The 15491-nt window shown below is 49.6% G+C and overlaps 1 protein-coding gene across 2 annotated transcripts in view; it reads left to right on the forward strand.

The window, feature by feature from the left end:
- Positions 1-15491, forward strand: part of Ppp1r16b (protein phosphatase 1 regulatory subunit 16B) — a 101936-nt gene that overhangs the window by 17512 nt on the left and 68933 nt on the right. For both annotated transcript variants that reach the window (XM_006971055.4, XM_015999530.3), the window contains exon 2: positions 12207-12555. In XM_006971055.4, the coding sequence (XP_006971117.2) occupies positions 12306-12555 (250 nt within the window). In that variant the 5' untranslated portion in view covers positions 12207-12305. The remainder of the gene's footprint in view (positions 1-12206; positions 12556-15491) is intronic.

Here is a 15491-nt window from a genome sequence, read left to right on the forward strand (position 1 = left end):
GAATCTGGTCCAGGAGTTGTTCCGAGAAATGAGAATGAAAAGTCACTCACCAGAAAGGGAATATTTGGCCATGGAGGCTGATCGACCCCCTAGGGCCTTGAAAGGGACAGGAGATGAAGGTTGGAATGAGGGACACTGTTTCTTGCCCGAGCCTAAAATTCAGCCAGTTCTAACACTAAGTGAAGTTCTGACTTGAATCAGCTATTTCTTACTCTTTGTGGATTTTATCTATTTCCCTTAAGAATCTCTCTTCTAGCCAAGTATCATATAGTTCAGGCCTGAAATCCCAGTATTTGGGAAGTGGAGGCAGGAGAATCAGGAGTTCAAGGTCATCTTTGGCTTCATAGTCAATTCCTGGTCAGTCTGACTCAAAACAAAGCCAAAAACCAGAACAAAACAAAGACCAATAAGCAAGAATTATTCTTACACCAGTCAGACTTCAGCGCTCATCTTCTTTGCTTGCCTTTTTTTTCCCTTTTATTTTCCAGCAGGGGAGATATTAAACATACCAAGCAAATGGTTTAGGCACCAATCCATCAAGCAGATGGCAAGCTGATAAAGAAGAGAGGCCGACGCAGAATAGCTGGGACACAGCCCTGCTTACAAGTGCCCTAACCTCTCCCAGTCTGTTTTCTGTTCTTGTTTTTTTTTTTTTTTTTTTTTTTTTTTTTTTGGTTTTTCGAGACAGGGTTTCTCTGTGTAGCTTTGCGCCTTTCCTGGAACTCACTTGGTAGCCCAGGCTGGCCTCGAACTCACAGAGATCCGCCTGCCTCTGCCTCCCGAGTGCTGGGATTAAAGGCGTGCGCCACCACCGCCCGGCCTGTTCTTGTTTTGTTTCAAGACACTGTCTCATATATTCCAGGCTGGTCTCAAACTTGATATATAGCCAAGGATGACTCTGAGCTCTGAATCCACCTGCTTCTACCTCACCTGTGCTAGGCTTACAGGTGTGGACCACCATAACTAGTGCATGAGGTGCTGGGGATCCAACCCAGGGCCTCAAGTATGCAAGACGAGTACTCTACCAGCTGAGCTATGGCTGCAGCCTAGTCATCTCCTCTTGAAATGGAGACAATATCTACATCTTCAGAACGGTTGCACTACTCCCAAGAGATGTTACGGTGGAGCTGGATGTGGGGAGGGGTGCTGATTCGAGAGCCTGCCATTGTTTCTTGGCATGCTTTCTCCATGGGTTCATTTCATGGGCACAGATAACAGGCCCTGAAAGGCTTCCCTTTAGCTGAGCTAAGTGTGTGTTTCACTCTGTAACGATCTTGACAGTTATACCTTCTCGCTTGCGAATTGGTCTGTCTGCTTTCTCAACCAATATGTCTTCTTAGCTGTCTCACTGCTAATGCTGTGGGCTCTAAAATCTTGTATTTCACGTGGACGATCTTTTAAAACGCTCAGGTGCTTTGGGAGTCTCTCTTCTTTCCTTCTGCTGTTGTTTTTGTGCATAAACTTTGCATTTGAATCCCAGATCGGGCCACTGACTGGCAGAAAGCTGGAATCAACTTGGATTCGCTCTGGCCCCTCCCTCTCCCATCCAGTCCTCCAGGTAGGACCATCTTCAAACCCAACTGCTTCCTTGGCGTTATTCTACACACCTCAGCAAATGGCTCATGTGAAAAGTCTTGTAAAACCCTCATCCTGGCAACTTCCCAACTGACTGAGCCTGCTCCTGACTGCAGGGGGAGGGGCAGGGGTGGGGGTGCCACAGCTCTCTAGGGCTGTTTCCCAGGAGCCTGCAGTAGAGAGAGGAGTCTTGTTAGTGATTGGACCAGAGTGCTCTTCCTCTTTGCTAGGGAGGCTGTGCAGCCCACAGTGCTGAGGACAGACAAACCAGGGATCTCTGCATCCAGATGGAGAAGGGTATCAGGGTATCAGGGGGGCCTTCAACAACACGCTATGTCTCTGTCCTCCAGGGACAGTATGAGGAGAGGAGGCAATCGGCTGTATGTACTGCCATTTTGTTGTAGTTGGCTCAAGAAGTCACTTTCTAGAGCCTGGCCTTGAGCACCTTAGCATGATGGAGCCTAGTTCATTCTGCCCCCAGGGGTAGGTGAGCTGGAGATACCTTCGGTTCTTGTCCTCCTCTGAAGTGACAGTGATTTTGTGTTGTTCAAATGAGATCCTGGGATCTGAGAGGCCCTTCTGTCTGGTTTGATGAAATTCTAGACATTTGCATTTAAGGCTAGAGGACTAAACTGTTTTTTTTTTTTTTGTGTGTGTGTGTGTGTGTGTGTGTGTGTGTGTGTGTGTCCATGCGTGTTAATGTGCATGTGGGTGCACATGGAAGCTAAAGGTTGGTGTTGAGTGTCTCCCTCTGTCACTCTCCACTTTATATGCTAAGACAGGTCCTCTCACTTGAACTTAGAGCTTTCCAGTTGATCTAGTCAATTTGACCTAGGGGGTCCCTGTCTTCCTCTCCAGAGCACTGTTGGTGTTAAGTTCTAAGAATCAGAATTCTGGTCTCATGTTTGTGCAGACAGTGTTTTGCTTACTAAGCCATATACCCACACCAAGGACTGGAATTCTGAGGAGAGGGAGAGGAACGCAGAGGAGATGATCCGGACAAGACTAACAGCCATCAGCCATCCCTTGTTTAACGACCTGTGATCCGGGAGGATGTTCTGTGGCCACAGGTGGCCTGCTTTGAAAAAAACGATCCCTCTAGCTTCTCCCTCTAGCTTGGGAGGGAGTTGTTCTGTTCCTGCACAGGGGTGGGGGTTCGACACCCCCAATCCTGGAGGAACTGTGCTTGTAATATGACCCCCACTTCCCCTACTTAACTGTTATATAAGCCTCTTTGGGAGGCTGGTGACTGTGATTGACGGGAGCACATGGGGTGTTTGCAGGCATTCTGTTAGGTCTGTCCCTGTGTGCCTGGCCTTTGCACATTCCTACGCGTCCCCTGTTCCCCTCCCCACACGGGCATTCTTCCCTACAAGTGGTCTGGCTTCTCCGGGTTCAAGTGTCTAATGAGAAGCTCAGTGTGGGAGATTGATATGTCCGAGGGCTTCCTGCGTCCACTGGACCATCGACCCCTTTGAAGTTTTCTTGGAAGCCTAAGGAGGCCATGTCACCTCCACAGGAGAGCCAGCCCCAAACGCCAAACAGCATCCTGCTTGAAATGGACCTGTCAGGTTTCTTTGTCAACTCTGGGGCTCCAGAGTTGCTCAGCAGAATCCTTTCTCCTGATAGGATGGTTTCCCAGTCCGGCCAGGGTTGGGGTTCCTGGGCAACCTGTCCGCCACCCCACTGGATCTTGTCTTTTTGCAGTCTAACGGGTGGTCATTGAGTTCCTGGGGACCCCGACATGGTTCCATGGCTGGCCCCTGTTTTTGCATTAGAAGGTTTTCTTATGCCTTTTTTATACCGCCTGTCCATGAGCTTGACTCTGCCTGAAGCTGGAGCAACCAGGATCCTCAGATAGTCCAGACAAAGGCCATTAGTACCCCATGGCTGACCATGCTCCATTTCCTGAGACAGCTCAGTCCATGGATTGTCTGGTCATTCTTCATTCCTGTGGGTTATGGATCCTGCTCATACATTTGAAACCCTGTAAATGAGCTTCAGGCCAAGGGTCAGGGGCACAATGCAGAGATTGGAATGAAGGAATGTACCTGGGAGAAGGGAGTTGAGGAGCAGGCCCCTGGGGACCCTAGTCCCTCATCAGATTTAAAACCAGGAGGCCTGTGTATGGTTCTTGTGCCCAGAGTCTAAAAGGGTCATCCCTACAGGAGTAGGACAATCAGTATACCAAGTCCCCTGAAAATGGGGCCCGGAGGCACAGGGGTAATTTCTAATTCAGATATCTGGAGCACCCAGGGCCCAGAAGTCTCTTTGCTCATGAGCGGAGTGTCTCTGTATTGATGCTGTTGTTCCGAGCCGGACTGTGGGTGGGTGGGGGTGCGCATCCTTTAAGAGAAAAGGCAGGTCCCGAGTGAGAGCTGGGAGGAGGCACTGGGGCTGTTTGTTTTGTTTTCTTTCCCCCTCGTGCTCAGCAGTGCAGGAAACACGGGAGAAAAGCACTCGTGGCCCTTCCTCCGGAGCCTGCCAAGACGGCGGCGGAGAAGAATAGCCGAGAACCAGGAGAAAATGCCGCACATTTTCTTTAGCGGTGTGAACTTTGAAACTCTCTCTCTCTGACTCACGCTTGAAAGTCTCTTCAGTTTGAATTCACCTTCGCTTGTGTTGTTTTTCTCAAGCCAGTAGACTCGATTCCAAAGATGTGTCAATCAGCGGCTCCCGTGGGAGTGGGGGTGGGAGGTGGAGGGAGGGTCCTTTCTCCCAAGTCAACAGACATGGCTGCCGTAGGAACCCCGCCTTGACCTTCTGCCCTCCCTCAAGGCTGGCCTTCCATCAAGACCTGTTGAACCAGAAACGGCCATTGTAGGAGAAAGTACAGTAACATTGGTAATAGCTCTGCATCTTTAAAAGCATCCTTGCCAGCCGGGCGGTGGTGGCGCACGCCTTTAATCCCAGCACTCGGGAGGCAGAGCCAGGCGGATCGCTGTGAGTTCGAGGCCAGCCTGGGCTACCAAGTGAGCTCCAGGAAAGGTGCAAAACTATGCAGAGAAACCCTGTCTCGAAAAACCAAAAAAAAAAAAAAAAAGCATCCTTGCCAAGTGTTAGGATGTTCTGGGTTATCAGTAACTGCCTTGCGTAATAAATGGGGTTTGTTGGCTTGGCTAGCTAGAATCCGGCGACTCAGTGATTAAAGGACCCCTTCACCTCCTCTGCCATCCAAGCATGGGCTTCATGAAGACTGCCTTCAGCAGCACCTTCCCTCAGTCTTCTGGCACAGTGGGAAGAAAAGGTTTCTGGTTGAGCCACCTTAGGACACATGCCTAACCTAGAGCCAATCTCCGTGTTTGGGCTCCGGCCCTTGCCAAGAGCTCTGACCAATCAGGGCCCAGGATGACGCAGAAATTCTGTGACCCCATAAATCTGCTCTTCTCCGGGGATACACTCATTCCCAGCAACAACCCCACATAGCCTTTCACCTGCGGCTCCTCCTGTCACCCTATGTCGCCTCCCTACAGAACCCTGCTCAACTTTTTTGCCCTTCGCCTTGGTGGCCTGACAGGTAGTACCCAGTCTCTGGGAGCCCAGATCCACACACTGGCCCCTTCTCCTCGGAGCAGCAGGGACGAGTATGTGCATGGAGAAGAGTGTAGACTCTGCTAGATGATAGGCAAGTTCAAGGTCTGAGGGGCAAGGTGACAGTACCTTAGCAGCCTGTTCCTGCTTCTCCCAGGGCCCAGCACCTTGGCCTTTAACTTCCTGTTGGTCACAATAGAACTATTTTGGTACGTGGCCCAGATGTTGGGGAAGTTCAGTGCCCCACCCTACTTCCCCTGGCCTCAGATTCTTCTCACACTCAACATGCTTCCTGGATGACTTCATTGCCTTGGCCTGTGCAGACCCCTCCCATGCTCATACCCCTAGCCCAGCCCCCTTTATGAGCGGAGGTCCAACAGGCCTGTGTGACAGTCCATTGGTACTCTCACCATACACGAGGCTTAAAATATTTCTCTTCCATCCTGGGTTTACATCCAGGCATGGCTTCCTTGGGGATTCCCCTTAAAGTACTGAGACTATTGTTCTCCCAGGGCCTGGTACCCCGCACTGTCTCCTTTGTCCAAGTGTAGTTTGGGATGCAAGAGTCTCTTTAAGACGCCACTTCCCAGCTCAGCAGAGCCCCGGATTCCTGGGCTCTCCCAGCACCCAGGCCAGTGCCCTTCCCAGGGGGCCTGCCTGGCTGCTGTTTTGGCCACACCAGGCAATTCTTTAATTAGCCTGAGCAGGGTTTTCTCAGATGGGGGCGGAGGAGGTGTGTGGGTCTATTGGGGGAAACTAGGTCACCTGAAAACTAGCAGTCAGGAGGGAGCCGTCCTGGGGCCCTGCTTCAGGGAACCCAAGAGGTGAGGTAGGAGGGGCTGATGGGCACAGACACAGAAAATGTGCCCTGGCCCCTTTTACTGGCTCTGGGGAGATGCTGTCCTTATCTTTCTCTAGGGGGCTGGGTGACTGTCCTTAATTTCTTGGCCCAGAGCAAAGAGGGCAGGGCAGTGGCACGTTCTGTCTGTCTGTCTGTCTGTCTGTATGCATCCTGTGGGGGGGAGCACCATGCCGGGAGTCAGGCCTCTGCAACAAAGCTGCCACCCATTCTGCGCTCCATTGCCATTTGTCATCCATCAGCTGGACAGGGGCCACGTCTGTCCTCATCCCTTAGCACAGCCCTGGCATGTGGCAAATGCTTGGGAAATATTTGTTGAGTGCATATGGATCCTTCTAGGGTCGGGGCTGCAGCTCAGTGGTGGAGCGCTTGGTGAGCATATGCCAAGCCGTGCGTTCTGTTCCTTCCCAGCTAAAACTGAACCACAAGACACGCCCCCCCCGCGCCCCCCCCCATCGTGTGCGTCGCTCTTCTTAAGACTGTTGTCATGAGAACCAGTTGTCACTGTGAGGCGGCTTCCCCAAATGTCAGTGACTTCCATCTCCTGCCAACACTGAGTGCTGCCGTTATTTCATTTCTCTTTACTACCAAGTTACTAGTTGTAGATTGAAATGGAGTTATGTAAAAAAGGAAATTTCATGCCACTGCCATAAATAAACAGTCACTGTGAAAACAAATCCACGGAAAACCAAATGATGTTTTTACATTTTCACCTAAATACCATTGCTGTCCCCTTCCCCCAGGCTGGGAACCTCAGGGGGGCTGGCTGTGTGTTTACAAGGGAGAGACTGGCATGGCTCTAAAGATGTTACCACCTGTGAGCATCAGACTGAGGGGAGGAGAGGAGGGGAGGGGAGGGGAGGGGAAAGGAGAGGAGACTACAGGCCTGTACTACCAGGTTTGGTTTCAATAGTTTTTATTAGTGTGTATTAAATGTACAAACTAGTGGCTTTCATTTGAGTCAGTTCCTTTTCCATGCTTAGAACTCCTGATTGAAATGATGGCTGAGGAATGTTTCCTTTTGGAATCTTATTTATTATTTTGAGACACCGTCTTATACTATTAGCCCAGACTATCTTGGAACTCACTGTGTAGCCCAGGCTGGTCTCAGATTCACTGGAGCTGGCCTGTCTCAGCCTCTTGAGTGCTGAATCACAGGCTTGAGCTACCATACCCAGCTAGGAAGGTGTTTGAGAAATGGAAAGCATTTTGGCATGTAGCTGCCTGGCATGACTTATTCCTGCTGTCGCTTGGCATGCTTTGGGGGCCCTCCTACCAGTGTGTGGTCAGCGTTGATAATGAGGAAGTGGATGTGTTTGTAGCCAGAGCACTGGAAGACACAGAACACTTAGGTGAGTTGGTCGCCAGTGGAAACTCCTCCTCCAGGGAGTGATGTAAGCATGCCGGTCTGCTGCCTTTGCTGAGGGCTTACTGGACAGCTCACAGGCCTATCCATGCTGTGGGGTGTAAGCAGCTACACCCTGCTCTGCTTTGTGGAGATTCCAAGATGGCCTTCCTTTTCTGTGTTGAGTGGATCTGTGATGTTTGGATGCTGCTGTGTCCCTCTGCCTAATACAGGGCTCCAGACTCAGTGACTACAGGAGCTAGTGATGGGTGACACTTAGCATGAGGTCCGGTTGGGTAGGCTGGTGGAAGGGACTGGGATGAATTAGAAGGTACATGCTCCATTAGAGGGTACAGCCTTTCTCTGTGTCTTTTGGTGGCTGCAGTGTGAGTCTGTGTGGCCAATCTTGAGATGTTCTAAGAAAAGCCAAATGCCTGATATTAGATATAAAAGCTCCAAGTTTTAAGTGTGGGTAATTAACTGAGATGTTGAAGATGGTGTGGGCCAACCCCAAGCAGACTGATAAACATGAATGGACTACAGGAGGCTTGCTGATTAAGTCTGGCCTGTAGTCAAAAAGTGTACCTAACAGACCTCAAACTTTCTTGATCTCTTTGGTTTGGGTAGCCCTGTCGTCTCCAGACAGAGGGCGTGTGTGTTTGTGTGTTTGTGTGTGTGTGTGTGTGTGTGTGTGTGTGTGTGTGTGTGTGTGTTTGAACCTAGGGCTTCGTGTGTGTTAGCAAGCAGCCCAACAACTGATCTACATCCCTAGACCACAGCGCTTCTGTTTTTAAGCTGTGTGATGTTGGGCAAATGACTTTATCTTTCTGTTTTCTTTGCTGGAAGACAAACATGACTGCCTGCTTCTTTAAGTTGCTGAGAGGATTGAGTGGGTTTTTTGATTGACAGGCAGGAACCTTCCAGAAAGGAGAGCTAGTTACCCCTCCCCCCCCCATCCACCTCTGAATCAGGATGGTCCTGGGGCAGGTATTCACTTGAAGAAGGAGAGGCAAAATTAACATCTGGTCGTCCAGCTCCAGCGAGGTCCCATGTCACCATGACGCCGTGTGTTGGTGCATTCAACTCCATTCTATATGCTCAAAAAACCCGGTCTGTGGCTGAAGTATGAAGCAGGGACAATCCTAAGAGCTGCCAGGGAGCCCGGCTCATTCATGCCTTGCTGGAGGAAGGGAGAGCAGGCACAGGCCCTCTGGAGAAGAGAGTGGCGATTTCTTTAACACTAACTGGGCAATTACCAGATGGCCTGACAGTTGTACCCCGAGGGCATGTGCCCATGAGAAATGAAAACGTATACTCACACAAAATCCTGTCCATGGACTTCATAGCCGCCAGCTGGAAACAACCCAGATCTTTCCCAGTAGCTGGATGGGGAAACAGATGAGTGGTGGCAGTGGACTACTAGACAGCAATAAAAAGGAAGGCGCTATCGGCACACATGGTATTTGAATGAACCTTGAAGGAACGACCCGTGCGGGGTGAAGAAAGCCGGTCCTCAGACCTCACTGCTTTCTACTCCTGGTTCTATAGTGTTGTCTGAACAGAAGCCTAGGGATGGAGCAGAGTATTGCCAAGGGCTGGGATGCGAGTGGGTTTGGGGTGCTTAGGGCTGAGAGCCATTGGGAGGTTGCTGGGAGGGGGTGCTTGTGGCTGAGGAGCAGTTGGCATTTTACTGTGGTGGCATGCACTGATGAAATTACTTTAGAGGAAACCTACAAATAAGAATCCATAACTGGGGAACATGGATTACAATTGGGGGGGTGGTGTCGTGTCCATTTTCAAAATAAAAGGTTAATTGCAAAAGAATTGTTAAGACTTTTAAAAAATGTTATATTTTATTTTAATTTTTTTTATAGTGTTAGGGATTGAACCCAGGTTTCATGCATGCTAGACAAGCATTCTACTCCTGAGCTAAAGCCCCTTTTTTTCTTTTCTTACCTTCCCCCTTTTTTTTTTTTTTTTTTTTTTGGTTTTTTTCTTTGTGTAGTCCTGGCTATCCTGGAACTCACTCTGTAGACCAGGCTGTCCTTGAACTCAGAGATCCACTTGCCTCTGCCTCTCCAGTGCCTTAATCCCCAGAGATTAAAGGTGTATGCTACCACACCAGCTCTCTCGCTCTCTCTCTTTCTTTTTGTGTTGTTGTTTGCTTGCTTGTTTAATTTGGAGATAGGGTCCCAATAAGGGACTTAGGCTGGCCTTGAACTCACTGTAGTTCAAACAGGATTGGAACTTGAACTCCTCCTGCTTCCACTTCCCGAGTAGCTGGGATGACAGGCTGCCCCCAGGCCCAGCAACTCAAAGTTACTTAAAACTAAAACCAAAGCAAAGCAAAGAGTATGAAAGCCAGGCAGTGTGTTTCCTCTTGAATCTTGTCCTTGGTTGATTGACAACAGAGATCAGGTCCACTCAGGCCCCTGGAGCCTTGGCCCAGTGGCCCTGTCAATTTCTCCCCTCTCCAGCTGCTGCTGGCTTACCTTCGGTGTCAGGGATTGAGGGAGACAGGCCCATTTGACCCCCTCTTGGCTCCTAAAGGGCTGGACTGGAGATCCCTCATGGTTGGCCTCTGGAGGAAAGGCAGTCTGGAGGGAGGATATAGAAGCAAAGGACCCCGGAGATCAACAATGTCTTCCTGAAGTTCAGGCTTGTTTGATTTCCCTGAGAAGGCAACTTTTATTTATTTGTATATTTATTTATTTATTTATTTATTTATTTATTTATTTATTTATTTATTTATGGCAGTGGTGCTGGTACACGCTTTTAATCCCAGCACTCGGGAGGCAGAGCCAGGTGGATCTCTGTGAGTTCGAGGCCAGCCTGGGCTACCAAGTGAGTTCCAGGAAAGGTGCAAAGCTACACAGAGAAACCCTGTCTCAAAAAAGCAAAAAAAAAAAAAAAATTATTTATCATCCCACAAATGTGGACCCACCCATCTTTCCATGTCTCCCAGCAACCTGAGACAGCCTCACCTGGTGGGTCGGGTGCCCTGCCTTCACGCCTCCATCCACCCCTTCTTCTTTGCTAGTGGATGTGTAACCGTGGCCAGTTCCTTTATTCCTGGAGGATCCTGGGAATTCTGGGAGGTGACAGAGCATTTTGCAGATGAGAATATAATCTTGAAGAAACTCAAGTGATTGTCCAAAGACCTCTTTTCTTTGCCTCAGAGAACCCAGGGGTCTGTGCTGATGTGAAGCCCACTTGGTTCAATCTCTGAGAGCAGATGTATGTCCTTTTCCTTTGAAGGTTTTCCAAGGTGTGTGTGGGGTGGAGGGGACTTAAGCCAAAAGTTTCCAGGTCGAATAGTTCAGCAGTTAGTAAACTTTTAGGTTTGGGGAGCACTTTAACCCTTGAAATTCAGGATCCTAAAGATCTTTTGTTTATGCAAATTGCTTATTTTTAATGCATTTTATTTTATGAGACAGTCTCACTGTATAGCCCAGGCTGGCCTCAAGTTAAACCAAAGGGTGGCTCAGTTGGTAATTGTGCTTGCCACGGAGCCTGATGACCTGGGTTTGATTCCCAGAACCCAGAACATGATGGAAAGAGAGAACCAACTTCTGCAGGTTATCCCTTGACCTCCACATGTGCATCGTGGTGCCGTGTGCCACAGCACAAAAGAAATAAAATGTAAAGAAGTATAAAGCTATCATGTGTTATAACCATGCTGGACATTTTAATGAAAAAAAAAAACTGTCCTAAGACAAACAAAAATAGAGAGTTGCCGTTTCAAGCTTTGCACAGCTCTCTCTGTTGGGCTCCCCCCCCCCCCCCCCCGAGTGTCATTAAGTCCCTTGATGGGTAGCGTTAGGACCATGGCATACTAGGGACAGAGGGAGCGTGGAAAAGGTTAGCAGTGTCTTCCTCCGTTTATGCAAATAGTTTTGACTTTGTGGAAGCCTTGAAAGGGCCTGGGGGGGGGGTTTCCTCCACAGGGTACCCAGGTCACACTTTGAGAACCACTGCAGTCCTACCTTACATCGTCTTGTTTCCTTCCAGTCCTGTCTGTCCATCCTCATTACAGCATGCATGTCATGAGGAGAAAATTAGCAAAGCTGAAGTACCTGGCATTCATATGTCTGAGGACTTGGCTTCTATTTGTTGCCTATTTATCTATCTATCATCTATTTATTTAGAGACCAGATCTCACATAGCTCAGGCTAGCCTCAAACTCATTATGTAGCCAAGGATGACCTCAAACTTTTGATCCTCCTGCCTGGACTTCCCCAGTGCTCACATCACCAGCATCCACTTCCATACCCTGTTTGTACGGTGCTGTGGCTGGAACCCAGACTTGGTTCTTGCCAGGCAAGGAAGGAGCCAGCTGACCCCTGTTCCCAGCCCCCAGGGCTTCTATTTGAATGCTGTACAGCCTGGGGTTTCCTGGGTTCGGTAGCCCCTATGCTATCCTGAGCCCCAAGATACCCTCTGATTCCAGCGTCACATGACTTACTCCTTGAAGTAGGATGCCTTTGTAGAAGAAAGCTGCAAAGATCAGGCTCTTGTTAGCTAACTGTGGCCTGAGAGGCGGGCAGGCACCATCGTGCAGCAGAACTTTCCGGAATAATGGAATGGTCTCTATCTGGGTATCCAACCTGGGAACCACTAGCAAATGCGTACTCAGATGTGGCTGTGAAACTGCACTGTTTTACTTTAATCAATGTGAATGTGTGTGCGCACCATTACCTCAGCTTGCAGTCGAGCCAGGCCTTGCTGGGACTCACACATCACTCTTAAGGATCTGCACGTTCGCTTTTGGCACAAATGCAAAGAAAACCTCAAAGGAGCATTGAACTCTGGGCAGGGTGGTCGGGGTGACTTTCTCTACCATGCGATGTGTATTCTCGGGGCTGACCAGTCCATCTGTCTGTCTCCCCTCTCCAGGCCCCACCATGAGGCCCCAGCCCCTCGGGAGCCCCCGTGCTCCCCTGGTCCCGGGCGCACCGTGCTAGCCCCAGGCAGGGCAAGGGCAGGCGCAGGGCCATGGCCAGCCACGCGGACCTGCTCACAGAGCTGCAGCTGCTGGAGAAGGTGCCTACGCTGGAGCGCCTGCGCGCAGCCCAGAAGCGCCGGGCGCAGCAGCTGAAGAAGTGGGCGCAGTATGAGCAGGATCTGCTTCACCGGAAGCGCAAGCATGAGCGGAAGCGCAGCACAGGTGGCCGTCGCAAGAAGGTGTCCTTTGAGGCCAGTGTGGCGCTGCTCGAAGCCTCACTGAGGAACGATGCCGAAGAAGGTAAGGTCCCTGCTCCAGAACCCGGACTGTTGCAGAAGCAGGCAAATTCTTCTACATGGCTACTCCTGAGGTCAAGTGTGGGCCACCCCATCTGTCCACATTAGGAAGAAGATGGCCCTAGGAAAGGCCTCCTGAGACAGTCTCATGTGGCCCAGGGTGGCCTCCACATGTAATGCAACTGAGTGTGACCTTTAACTTCTAATCCTCCTGCCTCCACTTCTCAGGAGCTGAGATTGCAGGCCTGTGCCACCACACAGCCCTCCCCACCCCCAACCTTGGCTTTATCTTAGACGGCTATTTTCATTGTTGGAGACAATGAGTCCGGCTTTTGGCTAATGAATACAATAACAATTTCCCTTCCCTCCCACAAATATTTACGGACAGCCTGCTTCCTGCGCACTGGCACTCTGCAGAATAATGAACAAGCGGTATCCCTTTCCTCCCCCTACCCCAACAGCTGGATACTCCAGGATGTTGCATTTCTCAAACCCTTCTTTGTGGTCCTCAGTCAGCCTGTGGCATGCTGTTCTGGTGTCTTCTTTTTCATGCTGGGAGGGAACCCAGAGTCTTACAGAAGGAGCCAGCTCTCTATCACAGAATCATATCCCGGACTCGGTTCTCAATTCACTTTCCACTGCCAAATCCATGGTGGAGGGTGGTTAAGAGCTAGACCCTGGTGAGATGGCTCAGAGGTTAAGAGCACTGACTGCCCTTCCAGAGGACCTGGGTTTGATTCCCAGCATTCTCACGGCAGCTCACAATTAGCTGCAATTCTAGTTTCGGCAGACCGGACACACTCTTCTGGCTTCCCCAGGTACCAGACACATGAGGTGCACAGTAATATATGATGCACGGACATACATGCAGACAAAACACCCAAACACATAAAATAAAAATGATAGCATTTTTTTAAAAAATGTATCTAGACTCTGGAGGTGGACAGCTGGGTTTAAAACTGGTTGTGCAGATCCCTATGTGATCCTGGCACAGAGAACTTCTTTTGTTCTCTGTCCTTAGACTTGTCCAAAACGGGGGAGACTGTAGCATCTTCATGAAGGCCTTGTGAACATTCAGTTGAGTAATACCCATGAGTATCTTGGACATGGCCCCTCATGTTAAGCATGCAGTTATGAATTTTTTTTTAAGATTTTTATTATTATTTTTTATTATTATGTATACAGCATATATGACAGCTGGCCAGAAGAGGGCACCAGATCTCATTACAGATGGTTGTGAGCCACCATGTGGTTACTGGGAATTGAACTCAGGACCTCTGGAAGAGCAGTCAGTGCTCTTAACCGCTGAGCCATCTCTCCAGCCCCCCAGTTATGAATTTTTTAATTGAGTTTTGAGGCAGGCTGTCAGGTAGTCCAGGCTAGTCTCTCTGTAGTTGAAAATGATCATGAATTCTCGATCCTCCTGTCTCCGCTTCCCAAATTTTAAGATGGCAGGCATAAACCACCACAGCTGACGTATCAATGTGTCTTACTATGTTGTTACCTTTTATTTCATTAAACGTATAGTTTTTCTTGTCAAGGATGTTCGTAAGTCTGGAATCAGAGACAAGTACACATCACATTGTCCAGGATGGTTTTACTCTCTGAACTGTGTAAATAAATGAATGCAGGTCCACACAGTTTCCAGGATGCACAGTTACTCTGTACTGGTTACAATTAATAACACTCATTTTATAGATAGGGATATTAGACTAAGAGAGAGTCAGAACTTTGGCCCAGGTAAGATAACAAGACCAGAAATCCTAGGATACTACACTATGGCTTTTCAGATTTGCTTTCTACACCTAGAATGGCTGGAGGACTCAAGCTTTGACCAGGTCCCCTTCTCTGTGCATATCCTCATGTCTGCTCATTATAGCTGCAGTTTGTGCATATGCCCTTGGACCACCCAGTAGCATCTTCATTACCCCTGGAGAGGCCTGGCATGCCTCCTGGACCCCCCAGTACCCTCTCCTGGTATTAGGCATTGAAACGGTCAATGGAAGAGCTGAGGGCTGGTGGCACTGAGAACGTAAGGGAGCATGGACTTCCATAGGCTGAGCATCCCTGACCATGGAAATCTGAAGCATTTGGGCCACCTACATAGATGTCCCACATGGAAGCTAACACACCTGACCTCATGGGATGGGTTGTAAAGTGCAGGTGGGCTAGAGATTATGCCCAAGATGCCCGCAGCAAGTATGCAGGAAACAGAAGTGAACTTAGGTTGACTTGGGCTCTGTCGTTGAGGTGCCATCATGAGTATTTCAGAGCATGTCAAACACTCCTCATCACAAGCCTTTCAGATGAGATACAGACCTGTGCTCACCTTACCCTTCAAATTCTAGAATACCCTGAAAGCACCATCCCCTTGATCTTGATAATTTGGGGCTCTAGGACAGGAGCCGGGCCAGGGTCCCAGGCCCACTGAGCTTCAGATGGCTCAGCTGGGAGCTTCAGTGAGCCCCTGAGAGGCTTGATGGCTCAGGCTGGGGATGTGGCCCTGAAGCTCCTTCCCACGTGTGGTTTGGTGTGCTGGGTGACGTGGCGGCCCCATCCCACTCAGGGGGTGGCTGGCAGGCTCATGACGAGGTCTAATTTATGGTGGGGGTGGCAGTTCACTAACTGCTCTCTCCCAACTTGTCGATTACGCTCTTCTTCCCAAGGGGCTTCGAAGGGTTTCAGAGTTGGCTGTGTGTTTCAGAGCAGCCACCAGGGAGATGGTGCCTACCTAGCCCGCTACCCAAATATCACCCCTTGTCAACGGTCAAGGGCGCTGCTTAGAAGAAACATGGCTTGGAGTTCAGGGATGCTCCTCCACTCCATCCCTAGCCTATGGCCTTGAACAATTTGTTTTTCCTCTCTGTTTTCAATTTCTAAAATCTGTGTCATGGAACACTGAAGGCTTGGCTTCGAGAGAGGGCGGCAGGAATTAGAATT

This window comes from Peromyscus maniculatus, chromosome 4 (genome assembly GCF_049852395.1).
Source record: "Peromyscus maniculatus bairdii isolate BWxNUB_F1_BW_parent chromosome 4, HU_Pman_BW_mat_3.1, whole genome shotgun sequence".
Classification (NCBI taxonomy): Eukaryota; Metazoa; Chordata; class Mammalia; order Rodentia; family Cricetidae; genus Peromyscus; species Peromyscus maniculatus.